Source organism: Azolla caroliniana, unplaced genomic scaffold (genome assembly GCF_043228905.1).
Source record: "Azolla caroliniana isolate FFs.n. ecotype wild unplaced genomic scaffold, voAzoCaro1.0.p SCAF_8, whole genome shotgun sequence".
Classification (NCBI taxonomy): Eukaryota; Viridiplantae; Streptophyta; class Polypodiopsida; order Salviniales; family Salviniaceae; genus Azolla; species Azolla caroliniana.
In genome coordinates this window covers 4,408,163-4,427,913 of record NW_028230443.1, presented here as the reverse complement: position 1 = coordinate 4,427,913, position 19,751 = coordinate 4,408,163, and the positions used below count along the sequence as shown (strand labels likewise).

At 46.1% G+C, this 19,751-nt stretch overlaps 1 protein-coding gene and 2 long non-coding RNA genes across 3 annotated transcripts in view; 2 read left to right on the top strand and 1 right to left on the bottom strand.

The window, feature by feature from the left end:
* Nucleotides 1-19,478, bottom strand: part of LOC147860862 (uncharacterized) — a 75,103-nt gene extending 55,625 nt beyond the window's left edge. Inside the window, exon 1 of the long non-coding RNA XR_015530154.1 lies at nt 19,320-19,478. This is a non-coding gene — a long non-coding RNA (uncharacterized LOC147860862). The remainder of the gene's footprint in view (nt 1-19,319) is intronic.
* Nucleotides 9,024-10,381, top strand: LOC147860864 (uncharacterized). Its single transcript, XM_087323862.1, has one exon. The coding sequence runs from the start codon at nt 9,213-9,215 to the stop codon at nt 10,002-10,004; it is 792 nt and encodes a 263-aa protein (XP_087179988.1). The 5' UTR covers nt 9,024-9,212; the 3' UTR covers nt 10,005-10,381.
* On the top strand, nt 18,699-19,444 carry LOC147860863 (uncharacterized). Its single transcript, XR_015530153.1, has 2 exons — nt 18,699-18,854; nt 18,959-19,444. It is a non-coding gene; the product is annotated as an uncharacterized LOC147860863 (long non-coding RNA).
* Nucleotides 19,479-19,751: the final 273 nt, after the last annotated feature.

Below are 19,751 nucleotides of genomic sequence, written 5' to 3'. Positions count from 1 at the left end.
ACCTACCAACCCCTGACAAGTACAAAGGTCGATTTGGAAAAGAGTTCGCACAATTTTGCAAGAAAGCCCATAAGTTCTTCCTGCATGAAGGATATTTGTGGCAACATCCGAAAACCAAGACTGGAAACCCGGTAAGAGTAATAGGTTTTGAATGGCAAAGAAAGGAGATAATCAGAGAGCTGCATGACAAAGAATGGGCTGGTCATCGAGGAGTGTGGGCCATTTTCAGTAAGATTAAAGAACGGTTTTGGTGGCCTCGATACTATGAGGAAATAAAGAAGTATGTGGAAACTTTTCCCACTTGCCAATATTATTCAAATATAAAATTTTGTGATGAGTTACACCCAACATACTCACCGGGGGTACATTACAAGTGGATGATAGATTTGGTAACAATGCCACTTGGAGTAGGACAAAAGAGATATTTGGTTCTTGCAAGAGAAGATCTAACAAATCAAGTGGAAGGACATGCACTGCGAACGAAAGGGACATTAGGAGTATGTCAATTCATCTTGGAGGACATTGTTTGTAGATATGGATGTATTGGGAAGACAGTGGCAGATAGGGGAGAGCTCAATTCTACGGAAGCTCAAGATTTTTTTGACAAAGTAGGAATTCAGCTTTCTTTGACAACGGCGTACAATCCGGAAGCTAATGGGAAGATAGAAAGGGGACATGGGCCAATAGTCAAAGTTTTGGCAAAGGCATGTAAAGGATGGGATAGTGATTGGCCAAAAATCTTACCCTATGTGCTCTAGGCTGATAAGGCAACTCACAGCACTATTACTGGAAATATGCCTGCATAATTAATCACAGGACAGAAGCCGATAATGCCAATTGAAGAAAAGATAACTACATGGGCTATGTTGCCTTGGGAATTAGAAATGAATAGGGAAGATTTACTTGCGATTCGGATACGACAACTTCAATCAAGGACAGAAGACATAGAAAAAGTAGCTACTAGATTGAAAGAGGCAAGAATCAAGAATAAGGATAGATTTGACAAGATGAAAAGATTACGACCAAGACGGGTGCAAGAGGGAGATTGGGTATTAGTATATGATAACAACCTAGATAATCAATACAATACTATTCGGAAGTTCGCAAAAAGATGGTTTGGACCTTATGAAGTTAGGAAAATAACAGATAAGGCCACATATTTCCTCAATGAATTAGATGGGACAGAAATTTGTATCCCAATTACATGAAAAAGGATTAAAATATTTAAAAGGAGGGAGTCATTACAACCCGAATGTTATGAAGAAGTAGAAGAACTAAAAGAATCGGAAGAAGCGTTGGATGAACTCTGCACAACCAATGTGCAAGTTCAGAGGGGGTGGGTGTCGTGAAGAATGTGCTTCACGATATGAAAATGAGCTTAAATATTGTATTTAAGAGACTTGAACCCACATCCATATATCCAAAGTACAATGTATATACCACTAAGCTAAGTTATTTATTTGTAAGAGTTTGTAAAAACTGTGCTTCATGATATAAGAATGAAGCTATATATTATATTGAGTAAAATTGAGAGACTTGAACTCTCAACCTTCTATACCAAACCCAAAGTATACACCATTAAGCTGTGTTAGTTATTTTAGTATCCATTTTCATCATTATACTTATCCCATATCTATTTTCATACATGGGAGCTCAAGTGAGCATGATGGCTATCATGCATCACGTGCAATGCATGTGCGCCAAATGGCGATCATGCATTACATGTAACTCATGCATTGCATGCATGCCATGCTCCCATACATTACCATATGCATGGCAACACTTAAATAAAGAGGGGCAAGGAAAACAAGAGGAATCAAGAAGAGAAGAGAAATTTAGAGAATAATATAATCAAACAAATAAGTTAGCTTGTGGGTGAAGAGGCTCGTGGTTTAAAGTTGGATTCAAGGGTTCAAATCTAGAATTCAACGAAAGAAAAGTCGCATCTTGTGATCAACAGTGTAACTTGTTAAATTTTGGTAATATAAAGCTTGTTCTTATAATACATTTTCACTTCTTAAATCATACATTGTCTCTTATCTTTTATCTATGGTCATATGTCGCTCGCACATTACTTCTAACTTTTGTTCTTCCTATCCTTAATCTTTCTAACATTATGTGCAAGCCTTATAAAATATATAGCCAACTCCTTTTAACCTTAGTCCCTGCGATTTCGCCGCACTAACCACAACTACCCCGACAGCATCCCACATGGCGTTTACATTAGTTGCATGGCCTCCACCTTTCTTTTGCATGCCTTCCACATGAATTTTACTTTATGCATGCCCGCCAATTTCAGTTACATGCGTCCACATCGCCTTTACTTTACATTAAGTCGTCGCATGATCCTATCATCTATCCATCTCGACCGTCGCCCATCCGATCCGTCCGGTCTCCACCTAATTGGTTTTGTTGTCGGTCCCATCGCCGGTTCCGTTCGGTTGTAGGCTCCATCCGGTTGCCACTTCCCGGTTCGTTGCCGGTTCTGCCCAATTCCCAATTGCCGGCTCCGTCCGGTCGCCGGTTGCTGGGTATACCCAGTCGTCGGTTGCTAGATCCGCCTGGTCACCAATTCCATCCAATTGCCAGCTCCATCTGGTTGCCAGTTGTTGGTTCTGTTCGGTTTCCAGTTGCCAGCTCCATCCAATTTTCGGTTGCCGGCTCCACCCGGTCACCAATTGCCGGCTCCATCCAGTCACCGGTTGTTGGCCCCATCCAATTTCCGGTTGCCGGCTCCATCCAGTTTGTAATTGCCAATTCCTTAGCCACATTTGTCCATGTAGACAAATTGGTCCAAGTCCAACCATTCCTTTTGTGCTCTCAACACATAGATAAAAACTAATGGTTCTCAATCTACTTATATAGCTGGATCCTAAAGTTTCTTATGTATGTGAGATATCTTACAATTTTGTTTTTCTCTTCTTCTCAAACTTCACACACACATAACTTGATACTTGTTTATCCGTTTCATGTGTAGTAAAATGCGTTATGAAGCTCTTGAAGACATCTATCTTTCCATATCAAACTATTAAGCTAATCTTAAATAATTATTTTACTAGTTTTCATATCGTGTGTGAAAAACCACACGACATTCACCCCCACCAAACTTGCACATCCACCGGTATGTGCCAATTTTGGTGAGGCTCCTCTTTTGATTACTCTACTTCATGGATGTTTCTTCTTTATACCTGAACCGCCATTGCCATCCGATCCACCATATTCTTTGTTCACTCTTTGCATTTCCGTGGCCGGTTGTCATCGTTCCCTTTTCTCTTGTAGAGCATAATGCTTCATGCTTTGTGCATGTGCCACCTTCATCTTGACCATCTCCTTGGTCATCTAACTTTCTTTTATCATCCTTTCTTATTCCATGCATTGTGTTTCATTTGGTCTCTTCATCGTGCACTATTGTGCTTTGTTTGACCTCTTCATCATATGTATTATCTTTGGCCTTGGCTTCCTCGTCGCCACCTTCCATCTCTCCGGTCTTATGTTGGCTCTCTGGAACAACTACCGAAGTCTCCGGAACAGGTGTGGAGGGATTCTCATCATTATCGGTTTTTGCCTTTGTCATGTTGTCCATAGCCATCTCTTTGGCTATCTCTCTATCACACGCATTTGCTTCGGCCCTTGCTTCCTCGTTGCCACTGTCCTTCTCGTGGGTCTTACATTGGTTAATGCCCAAGTCTCTCGAATCAGTGTGGAGGGATCCATACGTTATCGTAGTCTGTCTTTGTCGTACTACCCTTCACCGCTTCCACCTTGAGGTTATTCGTATCAACTTTGACCTTTGTTTCTTTGCCGCCACCTTCCGTCTCTTGGGTCTTACATCAGTTAATGCCCAAGTCTCTAGAACCATTGTGGGGAAAGTCTCTTCATGGTCGTCATGTACCCTCTTCGGCTTGACGTCTCCCTCTTCTCTGCATGTGTTAGCTTCGACCTTCACTTCCTCGCCGCCACCTTCCATCTCTTGGGTGTCACGTTTGCTCTCTGACGCATCTGCCCAAGTCTCTGGACCAAGTGTGGAGAAAGTCTCGACACGGCCATCCGTCATTCACTTGTCCATAGCCACCTTTGACTCGATGTCATTTTTCGTGGCTATCTCCTCAATCATGTCGGCCTCACACTTTTTATCTCCCTTGATCATGCAAGCTTTGCTCATTCTTTCACCTTCATCGCATGATGTTTCAGACATGATGCGTGTTCCGAAACATTTGTCCTCACTTGAAGTGGCATTCGCCACCCTTGATTCATTAGTTTCATTCTTCATCATTGTTTCTATGCAAGACGAGAAGGCGTCTTGTTCCACATCTTCTCCCGTGGTGCTGTTTTTCCGAACTTGGGCCTTTGTATTGTCCGTATCATTACTCCACCTTTGTTGGGAGGTCTCTTATTCCTTGATAACCATTTTAATCGGTTTTGGTTCTATTATAAGATTCTCTTTGGCCTCGACTTGCACCTTTAAATTCTCATATGCCTCATTTACGAAGGCCTCTATGTCTTATCGAGTACCATTAAACCTTCCCTCTTCAAGCTCTCTTCTTTAGGTGGTAGTTTGTAGTTGCTTCCTGTCCTCCTTTCACCATTCGCCGTGGGTTGTGTTGTTGTCGATGAAAATATTGTCTTCCTCTTATCGTGTAGTCGAAATTCTCTTTCCACTTTCATCCAATCCTCAGTGAGCCCATTTGCACCATCATTATCCTCAAGTCGGATTCCAATGGCCTTCCTTTCCTTCAGATCTATTGATTTCACGAACATTAGGATTTTATCCACCCCCACCAAATTATCTTTGATCCTGCTCCAAGCGATACTCGAATTCAATGAAAGCATGCATGGCACTTCAGTGGGTCTTTAATGATGATACCCATTGGTCGAACTCGTATAGATTGCTTCTCTTCGGCTCTTTGTATCTATATGCCTCCATGAGATATCCTCTTGCCGCCTCGTTTCACGTGGGGTTCACCAAAGATGTCGCGAAAATACGACGAAGACACGTGAACTTGAGGTAGGACCCTGGGGCCTCCTACCCAAGGATATCAAATTCGTGCGTTTTTGTATTAAGAATTAACCGATATGACAAAGTTTGATAAATTTTATTAGTAAAGAACGAGAAAAATTACAATCTATCCCGAGATTGGGATTATAAAAGTTAAGGAATTATGAGGCTTCGATGAAAAAAAAAATAGGGTTAAGGTTTTCCAAGATATGGCTTAGATAAGAAATTTAGGGCTTTTGAGAGATATAGCTTCCGTATGGAAAATTAGGGTTATACATGAGATATGGCTTCTATAAGGAAAATTAGGGTTATGCGAGAGATATGGCTTTGATCCGAAAATTAGGGACTTTGGATTCGATAGGAGATTTAGGGTTTTTGGATTTAATAGGAAATTTAGGGTTTTTGGGTGATATCTTTCATTGATGGATGGCTCCCCTTAAGAAAATTAGGATTCCTAATTTTGTCCCCGCAAATACACTGCATGAAGGGACTTCAGTTTGCATCTCCAGTTCCCTTGCATGCGTCTCGCATGGCATTTACTTTAGTTGCATGGCCTTTACCTTTCTTTTGCATGCCTTCCACATGACCTTTACTTTATGCATGCCCTCTAATTTCAGTTACTTGCATCCACATCGCCTTCACTTTACTTTACTTTACTTTAAGTCGTTGCATGATCCTATCATCCATCCATCTCGATCGTTGCCCATCTGATGCGTCCACATTGCCTTCACTTTACTTTACTTTACTTTAAGTCGCTACATGATCCTATCATCCGTCCATCTCAATCGTTGCCCATCCGATCCGTCTAGTCTTCACCTGATTGGTTTCGTTGTTGGTCCCGTCGTCAGTTCTGTTCGGTTGCCGTCTCCATCCGATTGCCAGTTCCCTGTTTCGTTGCAGCTCCGTCCAATTCCTAGTTGCCGGCTCCATCCGATCGTCGGTTCTATCCGGTTGCCAGCTCCGCCTGGTCGTCGGTCGTCGGTTGCCAAATATACCCAGTCGCTAGTTCCATCCAGTTGCCAGCTCCATCCGGTTGCTAATTGCTAGTTACGTCCGGTTGTCAATTGATGGTTCCGTCCGATTGCCAACTCCATCCAATTTCCGATTGTCGGCTCCATCCAATCGCCAATTGTCAGTTCCATCCGGTCGCCGGTTATTGGCTCCACCCGATCACCGATTGCCGGGTTTGTCCAATTTTCGGTTATCGGCTCCATCCGGTTTCCGATTGCCAGTTCCTTAGCCACAGTTGTCCATGGAGACAAATTGGTCCAAGTCCAACCATTCCTTTTTGCTCTCAACACATAGATAAAATCTAATGGTTCTCAATCTACTTATATAGCTGGACCCCTAAAGTTTATTATCTATGTGGGATATCTTATAATTTTGTTTTCCTCTTCGTCTCAAACTCTACACACACATAACTTGATACTTGTTTATCCGTTTCATGTGTAGTAAATGTGTTATGAAGTTCTTGAAGACATCTATCTTTCCATATCAAACCATTAAGCTAATCTTAAATAATTATTTTACTAGTTTTCATATCGTGTGTGAAAAACCACACGACACCGTCACTCTCTCTTGGATCGTGCGAGTCTGTTGTAAAATTGATTCTTATTATATAACAAAATCTATTATATTGAAATAAAATAATGTTTGGTTTCACCTATGTATCTTATATGTTATCGTCATTTTTTCTTATTTGTTTGTGTGCCTAGTGACAATGGAGCGTTTCAGGCTTGCCCATGCACCTCTCCTTTCACGAATACATTCAAATTTACGATTCTCATATGTTATTTTCGTATGTACTTATTTTTTTGTGTGTCTTGTGACAAGGGAGCATTTCGGGCTTGCCCATGCACCTCTTCTTTCACAAAGGCATTCAAACTTACGTGTCTTATATGTTATTGTCATTTGTGCTTATCTGTTTGTATGTCTTTTGACAAGGGAGCGTTTCGGGTTTGCCCATGCACCTCTCCTTTCACAAAGGCAATCAAACTTTCGTGTCTTGCGTGTTAGTGTAAATCTTGCTTGTGTGTTTGTGTGACTTGTGGCAAGGGAGCGTTCGGGCTTGCCCATGCACCTCTCCTTTCACAAAGGCGTTCAAAATTGTATCTCCCGTGTGTAAAACTTGCTTGTGTGTCCGTGTGTCTTGTAACGAGGGAGCGTTCGGGCTTCCCCATGCACCTCTCTTTTCTCAAAGGCATTCGAAACTTTGTCTCTCGTGTGTGTAAGTAAGCCTTTTCCTTGTGTGTCCGTGTGTAAGCCTTCCTCACGTGCATTTGCTCGCCTTGTGACTAGGGGTTGATTCGGGCTTGCCCATGCACCTCTCCTTTTCACAAACATGTTCGAATACTCGTGCCTTGTTTGTGTAAGCCTTCCTTGTGTTGTGCGTGTGAGCCCTATTTCCTTCCCATCCATAACTTTGGCGGTTTCGCCGAACGATCCGCACATAATGACGGATTTTCACGACAAGGGTCACGATGAGGCAAGTATGCTAGATCGAGCTACCAAATCACTTTGATACCATGTAAAGAATCGGTTATGATTCTTGTGCAACAGAAGAGATGTGTGTTATATTTATGTGTGAGAGGAAAGAAAATGAGAGAAGAGAAAACACAAGATAGCCTAGATAGAATGGAAAAAGGAATACTCTAGAAGTAGGTGTATATTGACAAGTAGAATAGCAAATACAAAATGTCACATTACAAGGAGTCATAACCGACTTGATATGAAGTAGGAGCAGGGTGCTTTATATAGTAACCCTCTCTCTTCCTTAACTAACTACAACAACCACTCTGTTGGGGAATGTGGAGACCCATTAGTCATGGGGAATATGAAACTCATTAGTTATGTGTTATAGAATATGACTCTATGACACATAGTTAATGTGTAGAGAGTAGTGGTGTGACTCTTGACCTTTGAGTAATCATAGATTCTCAAAAGGTGTGTTCACACGTTGCACTATATTGAGCTTGATTCTCAACAATATGGAACAGTCTTTTGATGTTGGATCCCTTATTCCGACAGGTATTGTTCGAAGGCTCAAGAGGTGTATTCAAATCCTTATCAGACCGGAGTGTCTTCACTCGGTGTCTTGATCGGTTCTCCACTTCGGTCAACCACCGAGAGAAGACCTAAAGCGTTTCGTCTTTTGACCTAATCGAGTAGGCCTAGACCTTCCGTGTACTGTCATCTACGAATGTGATGAAGTACCGGGAGCCTCCTAGTGACCTTTCGGGCATCGACCCACATATATCTTGAGGAGATGGAAGACGACCACAACTAGTTTCAGACTCACGTCTAAGAGATCCAAAAGATTTAACCAACAGAAACCAGAAAAACAGAAATACAGAGACAATATATTTTAATGTGGAAACCCTAATAGGAAAAAACCACAGGAGTCCCCAAACCTAGAACTATTTCACTATGAAAGAGGAAATACATGGAGACTTGTAGGCAACAACCTAGAGCTCGTCTTCTTCGCTTGAGGGTAGCTACAACAGAGATGCAACAACTCTCTCTCTCTCTCTCTTTCATAGGGTTTAGGGTTTAGGGTTTAGGGTTTAGGGTTTAGGGTTTAGGGTTTAGGGTTTAGGGTTTAGGGAACCCTAAACCCTAAACCCTAAACCCTAAACCCTCTTATCTCTCGGCTCTTATCTTTAACTTTCTCTCTCTCTCTCTCTCTCTCTCTCTCTCTCTCTCTCGGCTCTTTATGCCCTCTCTCTAACGGCTCTTTCTGCCGTTGTCGCCGCCGTCGTCTGCAGCCGCCATCGTTGCCTGCTGTTGCCTCCGTTTTCTGCCGCTAACGTCTGCAGACTGTCGCCGTCGCCGTCGTCTGCAACTGCTGTCTGCTGCCGTCGTCGTCTGCAACTGCTGTCAGCCGCCGTCTGCCGACTGTCGTCGTCCGCCGTCGTCTGACGTTTAACGTTTGCCGCCGTCGCCGTCGTCTGACGTCTAACGTTTGCCGCCGTCGCCGTCGTCGTCGGTTCTTGGCCATCGTCGTCACCCGTCGCTGTTGTGGGTAATCGGTGCCCTTGTCGCCGTCGTTGTTGTCATCGTTGTCGACCGTCGCTATCACCTACACCTCTTATGGCCTCGTGACGAGAGAGTACAAATGTGCTTCTACACTTGTACCTAGCGCGCAAGACATCGATGCTCGGCTAAGTTTTTTCTGCCCTTTTTGACTTTTTCTTTCGTTTATTCTTTGAATTACAACATGACTTCTCGACGAAACCATAAGGAAACACACGACGAAATGATAAGTAAGGAAGAATTTTTAGATGTCCTTAACCGGTTAGTAAAATTTGAAAAATGGGCGAAAGAAATTGAAGCTGAAAAACAAAAAGATAAGGAAGAAAAAGAACTACTTTTTGCGGAAATAGCAAAACTTAAGGTAGACAATGTGAACCTCCGAAAACAAGTTAAGGACCTCGAGATATCTAGGGAAGATGGTGAAATATCTTCCCTAGAGGATATTAAGGACGAGATAAAAAAGGTTAAAGAAGAGGTTAAAAGTGATATGGAATTAGCTAAAACTGGGTGGGTTGATGTAGTAAAACGTAATATTAAAAAAGAACTAAAGGATGAAAACATTGTAAACACTACCCTCGAGGAAGAAAAAATGCGTCAAGCTCGACGCCTAAATGTACGAGTTACTGGGCTCAAGGAAGGGGCATCTCCGGATGAAGATGCACAAACATTAGGGAAAATGTTAGGGTACGAAGCCCTACCAATCACTAAAACCTGGAGGGTAGGGCGTGACACAACTAGGAAAAGAGCTTTAGTCCTTCAGTTTAAGGACTCAGAATCTAGAATCGCCTTTTTTAAAAAGAGACCAATTCTTCGAGGCTTGGGCGGGGAGCCTATCTACCTCGATGAAGACTTGACCAAGATGCAAATTGAGCATCGTAAAACTTGTATGCCGCGAGTCATACAAGCTCGTAAAGAGGGGCATCGTGCTTTCTACCGGGACGGACGTGTCATAATAAATGATCGTGCCGCCAATTGACGGCGTGTGGCCCATGTGACAGATAATAAACTTAGGATCACTTTATGGAACTGTAACGGCGCACTTTGGACACATCCTGGCCGTCTAGAGGAGATTTTGAAAGTATCTGATATACTTTTTGTAGTAGAAACACATCAAAGCCCAAATCGAGGACTGCCACGAGTTGACGGTTTTCGTTGGGAATTTGTCTTTAGACAAACCTCACGTCGACACACTACTAGAGGGTCTGGGGGGGTTGCGATATTATTTCGGAAAGAGATAAATAATAGGATAGAAATACTAAAGTCAGACCCAGAAGCCCGTTTTATGTGGGTGAAAGTCCTCACTAGTAAGGATCAGGTGATATTTATCGCAGTTTGTTACTTCCCCCCGAAAGGGTCCCGCTACAATATGGCTGGAGAGGCGAGTATAGTTGATGAAGGAACGCCACATGGGCCTTCTCCATACGAACCTTTGTCGGATGACATAATCCGATATTCTTCTCAAGGGGAAGTTTTTGTTGGGATTTACGGTCCCTCCGGATGGGATGTCCGGAGATGAATGACGGCAAGCCGGATGACGAAGACCCGGCTACGGAGCCGGATGATGAAGACCCGGCTACGGAGCCGGATGATGAAGACCCGGCTACGGAGCCGGATGACGAAGACCCGGCTACGGAACCGGATGACGAAGACCCCGGCTACGGAGCCGGATGATGTATGTACCCGGAGAGAGATCCGGATGCGGGGACATATTTGTGAATATGTTTGCCAAGGGCCCTTGTGGCTATATTTGTAAATAGCCTGAAAGTCATATGTGTATAAATATGACTTAGGGCAAACTGTTTGTGGGTGCTTTAAGTTGTTGCTCATTTTTTATGCCAAGTGAGAGCAGCCGAGAGAGAGAGAGAGAGAGAGAGACGAAGAGGTCGTTGCCTCTGTGTATTACCGCCGCCTGTGGCGAAGACAGTGAGCTCAAGGTTGTTGCCTTGAAGCCTCACCATTGTACATCTCTGTTCATAGTGATAGTTGGAGTTTGAGGACTCCTGTGGTTTTTTCCCATAAAGGGTTTTCCACGTTAATCCCTGTGTAATCGTGTTCTTTCTCTGTGTTTCCTATTTTCTGCTGCATTGATTCGTGATTTCTCGGTTGTGGCCGAACGGTGAAGGTGAATCGGAGCGTGGATTCATAACAAAGTGGTATCAGAGCGACGGCAGTGCAGAAAATGGAAGGCGGCAGCAGCGGGCAGCCGGGGATGATGGTGCTGAATGCGCAGAACTACGCCGACTGGAAGATCAAGATGGAGGATCTTGTGATTGTTCGGGACCTGTACGAACCGATTGACAGGTCGGAAATACCGAAGGGGGTACTTGAGACGGAATGGAGGCTTCTGAACCGGAAAGCCGTTGCAACCATTCGGCAATACGTAGACGTGAGCGTTCTACAACATGTGGCGAACGACACCAACGCATACGAGATGTGGCGGAAGCTGTCGGGCCTCTACGAGAGGAAGAATGCGTTGAACCGGACCTCCCTGATGAGGAAGATAGTGAACCTCAAGTACCGTGACGGCGAGAGTATGGTGGAACACGTAAGCACGTTCATGGGATTCGTGAACCAGCTTGCGGCGATCAAGTTCCCGCTGGAGGATGCAATGCAAGCCATCATTCTGATGTGTACGTTGCCGGAAAGCTGGGAGAACCTGGTGGTGACTCTCAGCACCTCCTGCACTGAAGATAACTTGTCTCTACAAACGGTAAAGACAAGTATTTTGAACGAAGAAGCGCGTCGGAGAGATAAAGAACCGGCCTCCGACCCGAAGGCGCTGCTTACCGAATCGGATCGGGGAAGACAATGGAACCGGAGTCCGCAAAGACGGGAGAAGTCGGGGACCCAGTCGCAGTCAAGAGGAAGACCCACATGCTTCCACTGTGGGAAGCCGGGGCACTTCCGGAAGAATTGTCGGCATTACCGTAAGGACAACGGAGCCGACGACACCGATTCGAAGAAGTCACCGGAGAGAAACGGTGCATACCGGGGAGCCACGGACCGGAGAGGTCCGGATCGGCGAGGGCAGGACCGGAAAGGAACGACGGCACTCGCGGCAAGTGAAGAAGAGATAATGCTCATTACCGAAGAGAGGGAGCTGAACCTTGCCGGTGTAGAGATGACCTGGGTGGTCGATTCCGGAGCGTCGTTCCACCTGACCCCGGAGAAGAAATACTTCTCATCCTACACAGCCGGTGAGCACGGCTGTGTCCGGATGGGAAATGAAGGCACATGCCGGATTGCCGGCATAGGAGACGTGTGGCTGATGACATCAACCGGATGCAAGATGCTGCTGAAGGATGTTCGACACGTTCTGGAGGTCTGATTGAACCTGATCTCAGCCGGGAGGCTAGATGATGAAGGCTACACGGGTAGCATCCGGAACGGTGTCATGAAGTTCAGCAAAGGGAGCCTGATAGTGGCTCGGGCCCGGAAGATCAACACACTGTACCTGATGAATTCCCGGCTATGTCCGGAGGAGCTGAACGTGGCAGCCGACACTGCCGGTGAGCTGTGGCACAAGAGACTGTGCCACATGAGTGAGAAGGGGATGAAGAGGCTTGCAGAAGACAACCTTATTCCAGTGAAGCATGTGCATCTGGAGAAGTGCACCGATTGCCTGGCCGGTAAGCAGAACCGAGCCTCCTTCCACTCAAGGCCACCGACGAGACGCAGCGCACCATTGGAGTTGGTGCACACTGATGTGTGTCAGGTAGAAACGAAGTCACATGGCGGAGCCCAGTACTTCGTAACATTCATTGATGATCACAGCCGGAAGCTGTGGACGGCACCGTTGAAGACAAAGGACCAAGTATTGTCCGTCTTCAAAGAACTCCACGCGAGAGTGGAAAGAGAATCCGGCAAGAAGCTGAAAGCGATACGAGCGGATAACGGAGGGGAATACCGGGGGCAGTTCGCGGAGTACTATCGCTCGAAGGGAATCCGGCTCGAGTTTACTGTGCCGAAGACGCCGGAACTGAACGGGCTGGCCGAGAGGATGAACCGGACCATAATGGAAAGGGTCCGGAGTATGCTGGCGCATGCGAAATTACCCAAGGGATTTTGGGCTGAGGCAATGTCGACGGCGACATACGTGATAAACAGATCACCCTCAGTACCTTTGGATGGAGACACGCCGCAGAGAGTGTGGACCGGTAGGGAAGTATCCTACCGGCATCTGAAGGTGTTCGGGTGTCTCGCATATGTGCATGTGGCAAAGGACCGGAGAGGAAAGCTAGATCCAAAGACCCGGCCATGCATATTCCTCGGTTACGGCAACGACGAGTTCGGCTACCGAGTATGGGACCCGGTCGATAAGAAGATATTCAGGAGTCGTGATATCCACTCGCCGACTGGGAGTCGAAGAAGAACATGAAGAGCTCAAAGCCGACCGGTGAGAATCAACTCTAGGAAGAGCAGTCCCGACCGGCAAGGGACCGGTTAGCACTCGAGGATCCGGCCGAAGACGGTGAAGAAACAGAACCGGCCGAGGAAGATGAAACTGATACCGGAACCGGCCCCGATCCCGAAATGGATTCGGATGAAGAGGAAACGGAGGAGCCGGTTACCGAAGCTCCGGAACGGAGATATCCTCTAAGAGAGAGAAGGGCCCCCCGGAGATTTCCAGAACCAGAGCACGTGCTGCTAACCGACGAGGGGGAGCCGGAGAGCTTTGAAGAAGCAAAGCACGACACCCAGAGCCGCAGGTGGTTGAGTGCCATGCAGGACGAGATGGATTCCCTGCATGAGAACCACACATATGAACTAGTGGAGTTGCCGAAAGGAAAGCGGGCACTTCGAAACAAGTGGGTGTTCAAGCTGAAACCGGGAGATACCGGAAACCCCCCGAGATACAAAGCCAGGATCGTGGTGAAGGGGTCTCAGCAGAAGAAGGGCGTCGACTTCGATGAGATATTTGCCCCGGTTGTGAAGATGACCTCCATCCGGACGGTGCTGAGCATAGCGGCAAGCATGGACCTCGAGGTAGAACAGATGGACGTGAAGACGGCATTCCTTCACGGTGACCTCGAAGAAGAGATCTACATGCAGCAACCGGAAGGATTCGAGAAGAAAGGGAAGGAGCACCTGGTATGCCGGTTGAAGAAGAGCCTTTACGGACTGAAGCAGGCTCCCCGGCAGTGGTACCGGAAGTTCGACTCCTTCATGACCGACGAAGGGTACCACAAAACGCAGTCCGATCACTGCGTGTTTGTGAAGAAGTTCGAAGGAGGAGACTTTCTAATACTCCTCCTGTACGTGGACGACATGTTGATCGTCGGACGGGACCAGGTCAAGATACGGATGCTGAAGAAGGCTCTTCACCGAACCTTCTCAATGAAGGACCTGGGTCCGGCGAGGCAAATACTAGGGATGCACATCATCCGGGACCGGAAGAAGAAGCAGTTGTGGTTGTCACAGGAGAAGTACGTGACAAAGGTGCTTCACCGGTTCAACATGTCGGAAGCAAGACCGGTGGGATCAACACTCCCAGCAAACTGCAAGCTGTCCAGCAAGCAAAGCCCCAAGACAAAGGCTGAGAAGGAGGACATGATGAAAGTACCATATGCCTCTGCCGTCGGGAGCTTGATGTACGCGATGGTGTGTACCCGACCGGACATAGGATATGCAGTCGGAGTGGTGAGCCGGTACATGAGCAATCCCGGCAAAGAGCATTGGAACGCGGTCAAATGGATACTCCGATACCTGAAGGGCACGGCAAACATGTGCCTCCGATTCGGCTCCGGTAAGCCCGAACTCGATGGATTTACCGATTCGGATATGTCAGCTGATACAGATACCAGCCGGTCCACATCAGGGTATGTGATGACGTATGCAGGGGGAGCTGTTTCATGGCAGTCGAGGCTGCAGAAGACGGTTGCACTGTCAACCACGGAGGCGGAGTACATGGCGGCTGTTGAAGCCGGCAAGGAAATAATATGGATGAAGGACTTCATTAAAGAGCTCGGTATCCGGCAGGAGGAGTATCGACTCTACTGCGACAGTCAGAGTGCCATCCACCTTGCGAAGAATGCGGCCTATCACTCCCGGACGAAGCACATCCAGCGTAGATACCACTGGATCCGGGAAAGGATAGAAGACAAGGAGTTCGTGCTGACGAAGATCCACACGGACGAGAACGGGTCGGATATGCTGACCAAGGTACTTACACCCGACAAGCTAGAAGCATGCCGGAAGAGGATCGGATTGGAGAGACATCCCATGCCGAAGTGAAGGGGGAGTTTGTTGGGATTTACGGTCCCTCCGGATGGGATGTCCGGAGATGAATGACGGCAAGCCGGATGACGAAGACCCGGCTACGGAGCCGGATGATGAAGACCCGGCTACGGAGCCGGATGACGAAGACCCGGCTACGGAGCCGGATGACGAAGACCCGGCTACGGAGCCGGATGACGAAGACCCGGCTACGGAACCGGATGACGAAGACCCCGGCTACGGAGCCGGATGATGTATGTACCCGGAGAGAGATCCGGATGCGGGGACATATTTGTGAATATGTTTGCCAAGGGCCCTTGTGGCTATATTTGTAAATAGCCTGAAAGTCATATGTGTATAAATATGACTTAGGGCAAACTGTTTGTGGGTGCTGTAAGTTGTTGCTCATTTTTTATGCCAAGTGAGAGCAGCCGAGAGAGAGAGAGAGAGAGAGAGACGAAGAGGTCGTTGCCTCTGTGTATTACCGCCGCCTGTGGCGAAGACAGTGAGCTCAAGGTTGTTGCCTTGAAGCCTCACCATTGTACATCTCTGTTCATAGTGATAGTTGGAGTTTGAGGACTCCCGTGGTTTTTTCCCATAAAGGGTTTTCCACGTTAATCCCTGTGTAATCGTGTTCTTTCTCTGTGTTTCCTATTTTCTGCTGCATTGATTCGTGATTTCTCGGTTGTGGCCGAACGGTGAAGGTGAATCGGAGCGTGGATTCATAACATTCCTGGTAGGAGATTTCAATGCGAGAACCCAGTCCCGACAATGCACAATATTTCAGATGGATAGAAACCTAGAAATGGTGAATGTCGACCCTTTAGCCTTAGGCATAACACGTACATCGAAGGATCAAGGTGCGGATGCCACAAGCTTTGGCCATCATCTGCTTGAACTTGGAAGCCGACACCAGATGATCATATATAATGGCTTAGCCAAGTGGCCGGGCTCGGAAGAGCTCACATGTTTCCCACATGGAGGAGGGGAAAGCACCGTTGATTATCTAATAGGACGCCCTGAAGCTACCCACATGGTTAGCTCCTTCCGGGTGGCCCCATGCCCCATTGGGGCAGACCATACCTTCCTATACTTTGAGCTAAAATGTGACACCTCCCACACCACCAACTCTAGTAAACCAACCCATCACACTATAATACATTTCACGCATGAGCTCGCGGACATCTACTCTCGACATGTTCAAGCCCATCTTTCCTCGTTTGATTCTTCCTTGCCTTTAGAGAACCTCACTACAGAACTCACACACATCCTTCACTCAGCCGCCACTAGTAGCTTCCCATACACGAAAGACTCCAATCATAGTAGAATAGGGTCTATGCCACAAAACAAGTGGTATGACGAGGATTGTAGAGAGTTGTATAGACAACTTAAAGTATCGCGACTCAGTGGTACTATCTCCTTAGTACAGGCTCGCAAAGAGATGCGCAAGATGACACGTCGTAAAAGACGAGCTTGGGAAGCATCTCAATATTGGGAACTCTACCATATGCTCATGAGTAGGGATTGTGCCCTTGCATGGAAGAGACTACGGGAACCGAGACCACAAACACCCATCGAGGATCCCAATATTTGGCACACATATACCGAGAGACTCTACCATGTCCCGAACCAACCACCCATTCCAATGCCCTCCACACCTCGACCTACCATGGGGACACTTTTCACGACCTCTAGGGTCATGAAGGTCATAAAAAAATTACAACATAGGAAATCCATGGACCACACAGGATTGCGAGCCGAGCACATCATATATGCTTGAGAGTGCCTAGCTCCCCTTCTCACTCTAATCTTCAACCGCGCCCTCGCCGAGGGTTTTCCACCACAATGGGCCATGAACACTGTGGCCCCTATACATAAAGGAGGGGACCCAATGGACCCAAATACATATAGGACCATTATGATAGGTCATACGCTTGCTAAACTATATGGTGCAGTAATGGAAGCGGAGCTCAGTGATTATATGGAAACATTAAGTCTTCGAGCACCTGAGCAGGCTGGCTTTAGACGAGCCTTCTCCACTATTGACCACATCTTCACACTTAGGTGCTTAATTGACCAAACAAAGGCTCGTAAGAAGAAACTATATTGTTGCTTTGTGGACTTTCGCAAAGCCTTTGATACAGTTCCTAGGGAGAGGTTGTTTGATAGACTTAAGAGCTTGGAGATACCAAATGACATGATTTGGGCCATTTATGCCCTATATGAGCAAGTCTGTGGGCGCGTAAGATGCCCAGGTGGCCTATCCGATTGTTTCACTAGCACCATTGGTGTAAAACAGGGTTGCCCCCTATCACCGACTCTTTTTGGGATCTACATTGATGAGATCACTGATTTTATTGCTCGTAAGGGAGGCAAAGGAGTGGCTATTGGGGATACGCAAGTTAGTCTCTTACTCTACGCAGACGACATTGTCTTGCTCTCGGAGTCGGAACACGACCTACAAAAGCATCTTAATGCCCTAGATGACTTTTGTACACAACGAGGACTGGTAGTGAATCTAGCGAAAACTAAAGTCCTTATCTTTCATACATCGTCCAGAGTTAGGAGTAAATGTCACCTCATCCTCTCTCATAAACTAGTTGAGGTGGTGGATCTTATGTATACTTGGGAGTCACTTTTAGTGCTCGCTCAGGTAAATTCTCGATGACCCAGGCAGCCAAAGATAGGCTAACGAGAGGATATGCATCCCTCTCACTCTTAGAGAGACAATGCCACCAAGCATACTTTCAAGAGCCACGGACTAAGGGATGGCTTTTCGACTCATTAGTGACCCCGTCCCTCATGTATGCATCAGTAGTATGGGCTCCAGGTCTACCATCTTTCATGTGGACGCAATTGGAGAGACCTTTAGTGGTGATGTTATCACGTCAACTCCGAAGCAAATCGACAGTACCACATGACATTATTAGAGCGGAGTTTAGCCTACCCCCGATGTTAGTAGAAGCACTCTTTCAAGTGGTAGCTTTTATTCATCGGATACATAGTCAACCACAAGATAGGATATCCCGTCGAGCCTTTGAGGCATCCCGATCCTTACATGTGTCTGGAGACACTAACTCTTGGTATAGCATTGTGGTGAGTTGGTTATTTGCAAATGGCATAGACATTAATAACCTACCTCCCCTTAAGTACAACCATGGGACTGATCAAACTTTAATCTCTCGGGAAGATCGTAATAAAGTGATACGCCAAGAAATATGGCAAATCTACACTCGATACAAATGGATCACCCCACGAGAGCCACTCCCATCTAAAATGGTGTACTATAAGGAACACTTCTTGCACTTCTCTAAGTTAGGGTTTATTACACGACCAAGATACCTAGATACTTTCTTATCAAATGCACTAAGGGTGGCCATTGGACAACTTAGGATATCATCTCACCAACTTGAGATTGAGAATGGTCGAGCTAATAGAGTCCCGAGAGAGGAAAGGCTATGTAGGTTATGCCACATAGAGATAGAGGATGAGTATCACTTCACATGCAAGTGCCCAACTTATGCCGAGATACGGGCGGAATACCAAGACATACTAGGACCCTCTCCCACCCTCTCCAAACTATTAGATACCCCGAGTGTAAAGAGACTAGGTAGGTATATCTTAGAGCTAAAACAACATAGGGAGGATAAATTACAAAGTGTTAATCATAACCCTTTTACTACTCATCAACATGTACCTAGTGTAATTTTTCAGGAACATGGGGAGACGATGAATGTGGATACACTTATGCCGCTCGGCCTCTCCCTTGAGGAAGCAGAAATACAAAGAGCAACCAAACGTCCTCGGATGTTGGGCTTCAACACAAGTCAACGTGGAGTAGAAAAGATTAAGAAGATAAGGGAACGTGAGCTACGTCGACTCGAAGCTATGGTTGGGGTACCTCTTACATGGGGACCACGGGCCACATCCACATGGCAACCCTTTGACCCCCCGCTTCTCTTCGAGAGACTTGGATGGAAATGAAATTAGGCCTAGTATAGAATCATTCTCATTGTAGAACATGTTTTTTATATAGAACATGTTTGTTGTTTTCTTAGAACTATTTAGCTTAAACTCTATTTTATCTTATTTTTATTTTTACTTTCGATGAATGGGTAAATATCCCATTTTTGTTGTACACCATTTGTCTCATGGGCCAATTTTGGCCTTAGAAGACGTTAATATATCTTTCTTTCTTTCTTTCTTTCTCTCTCTCTCTCTCTCTCTCTCTCTCTATCTCTCTTTCTATATGTATGTGTTACATATTCAAGAACACTATACACATACACTACGAACACACACCATAAAGTTTTTTCCTAGTTACCTTTATACTTAGATAACTTAGGACTATTTACAAAGTTGTCCCAAGTAGGCGCAACCGAAACATATTTACACATGTATCCTTTTTTGGACACCGATCTTGACACTGATTCGGATCCGGTCTCTCTTTTACTTTGGATCCTACTGATACGGCTCGTGCTCTCCGTCCTATCCGAAAGGGCCTTTT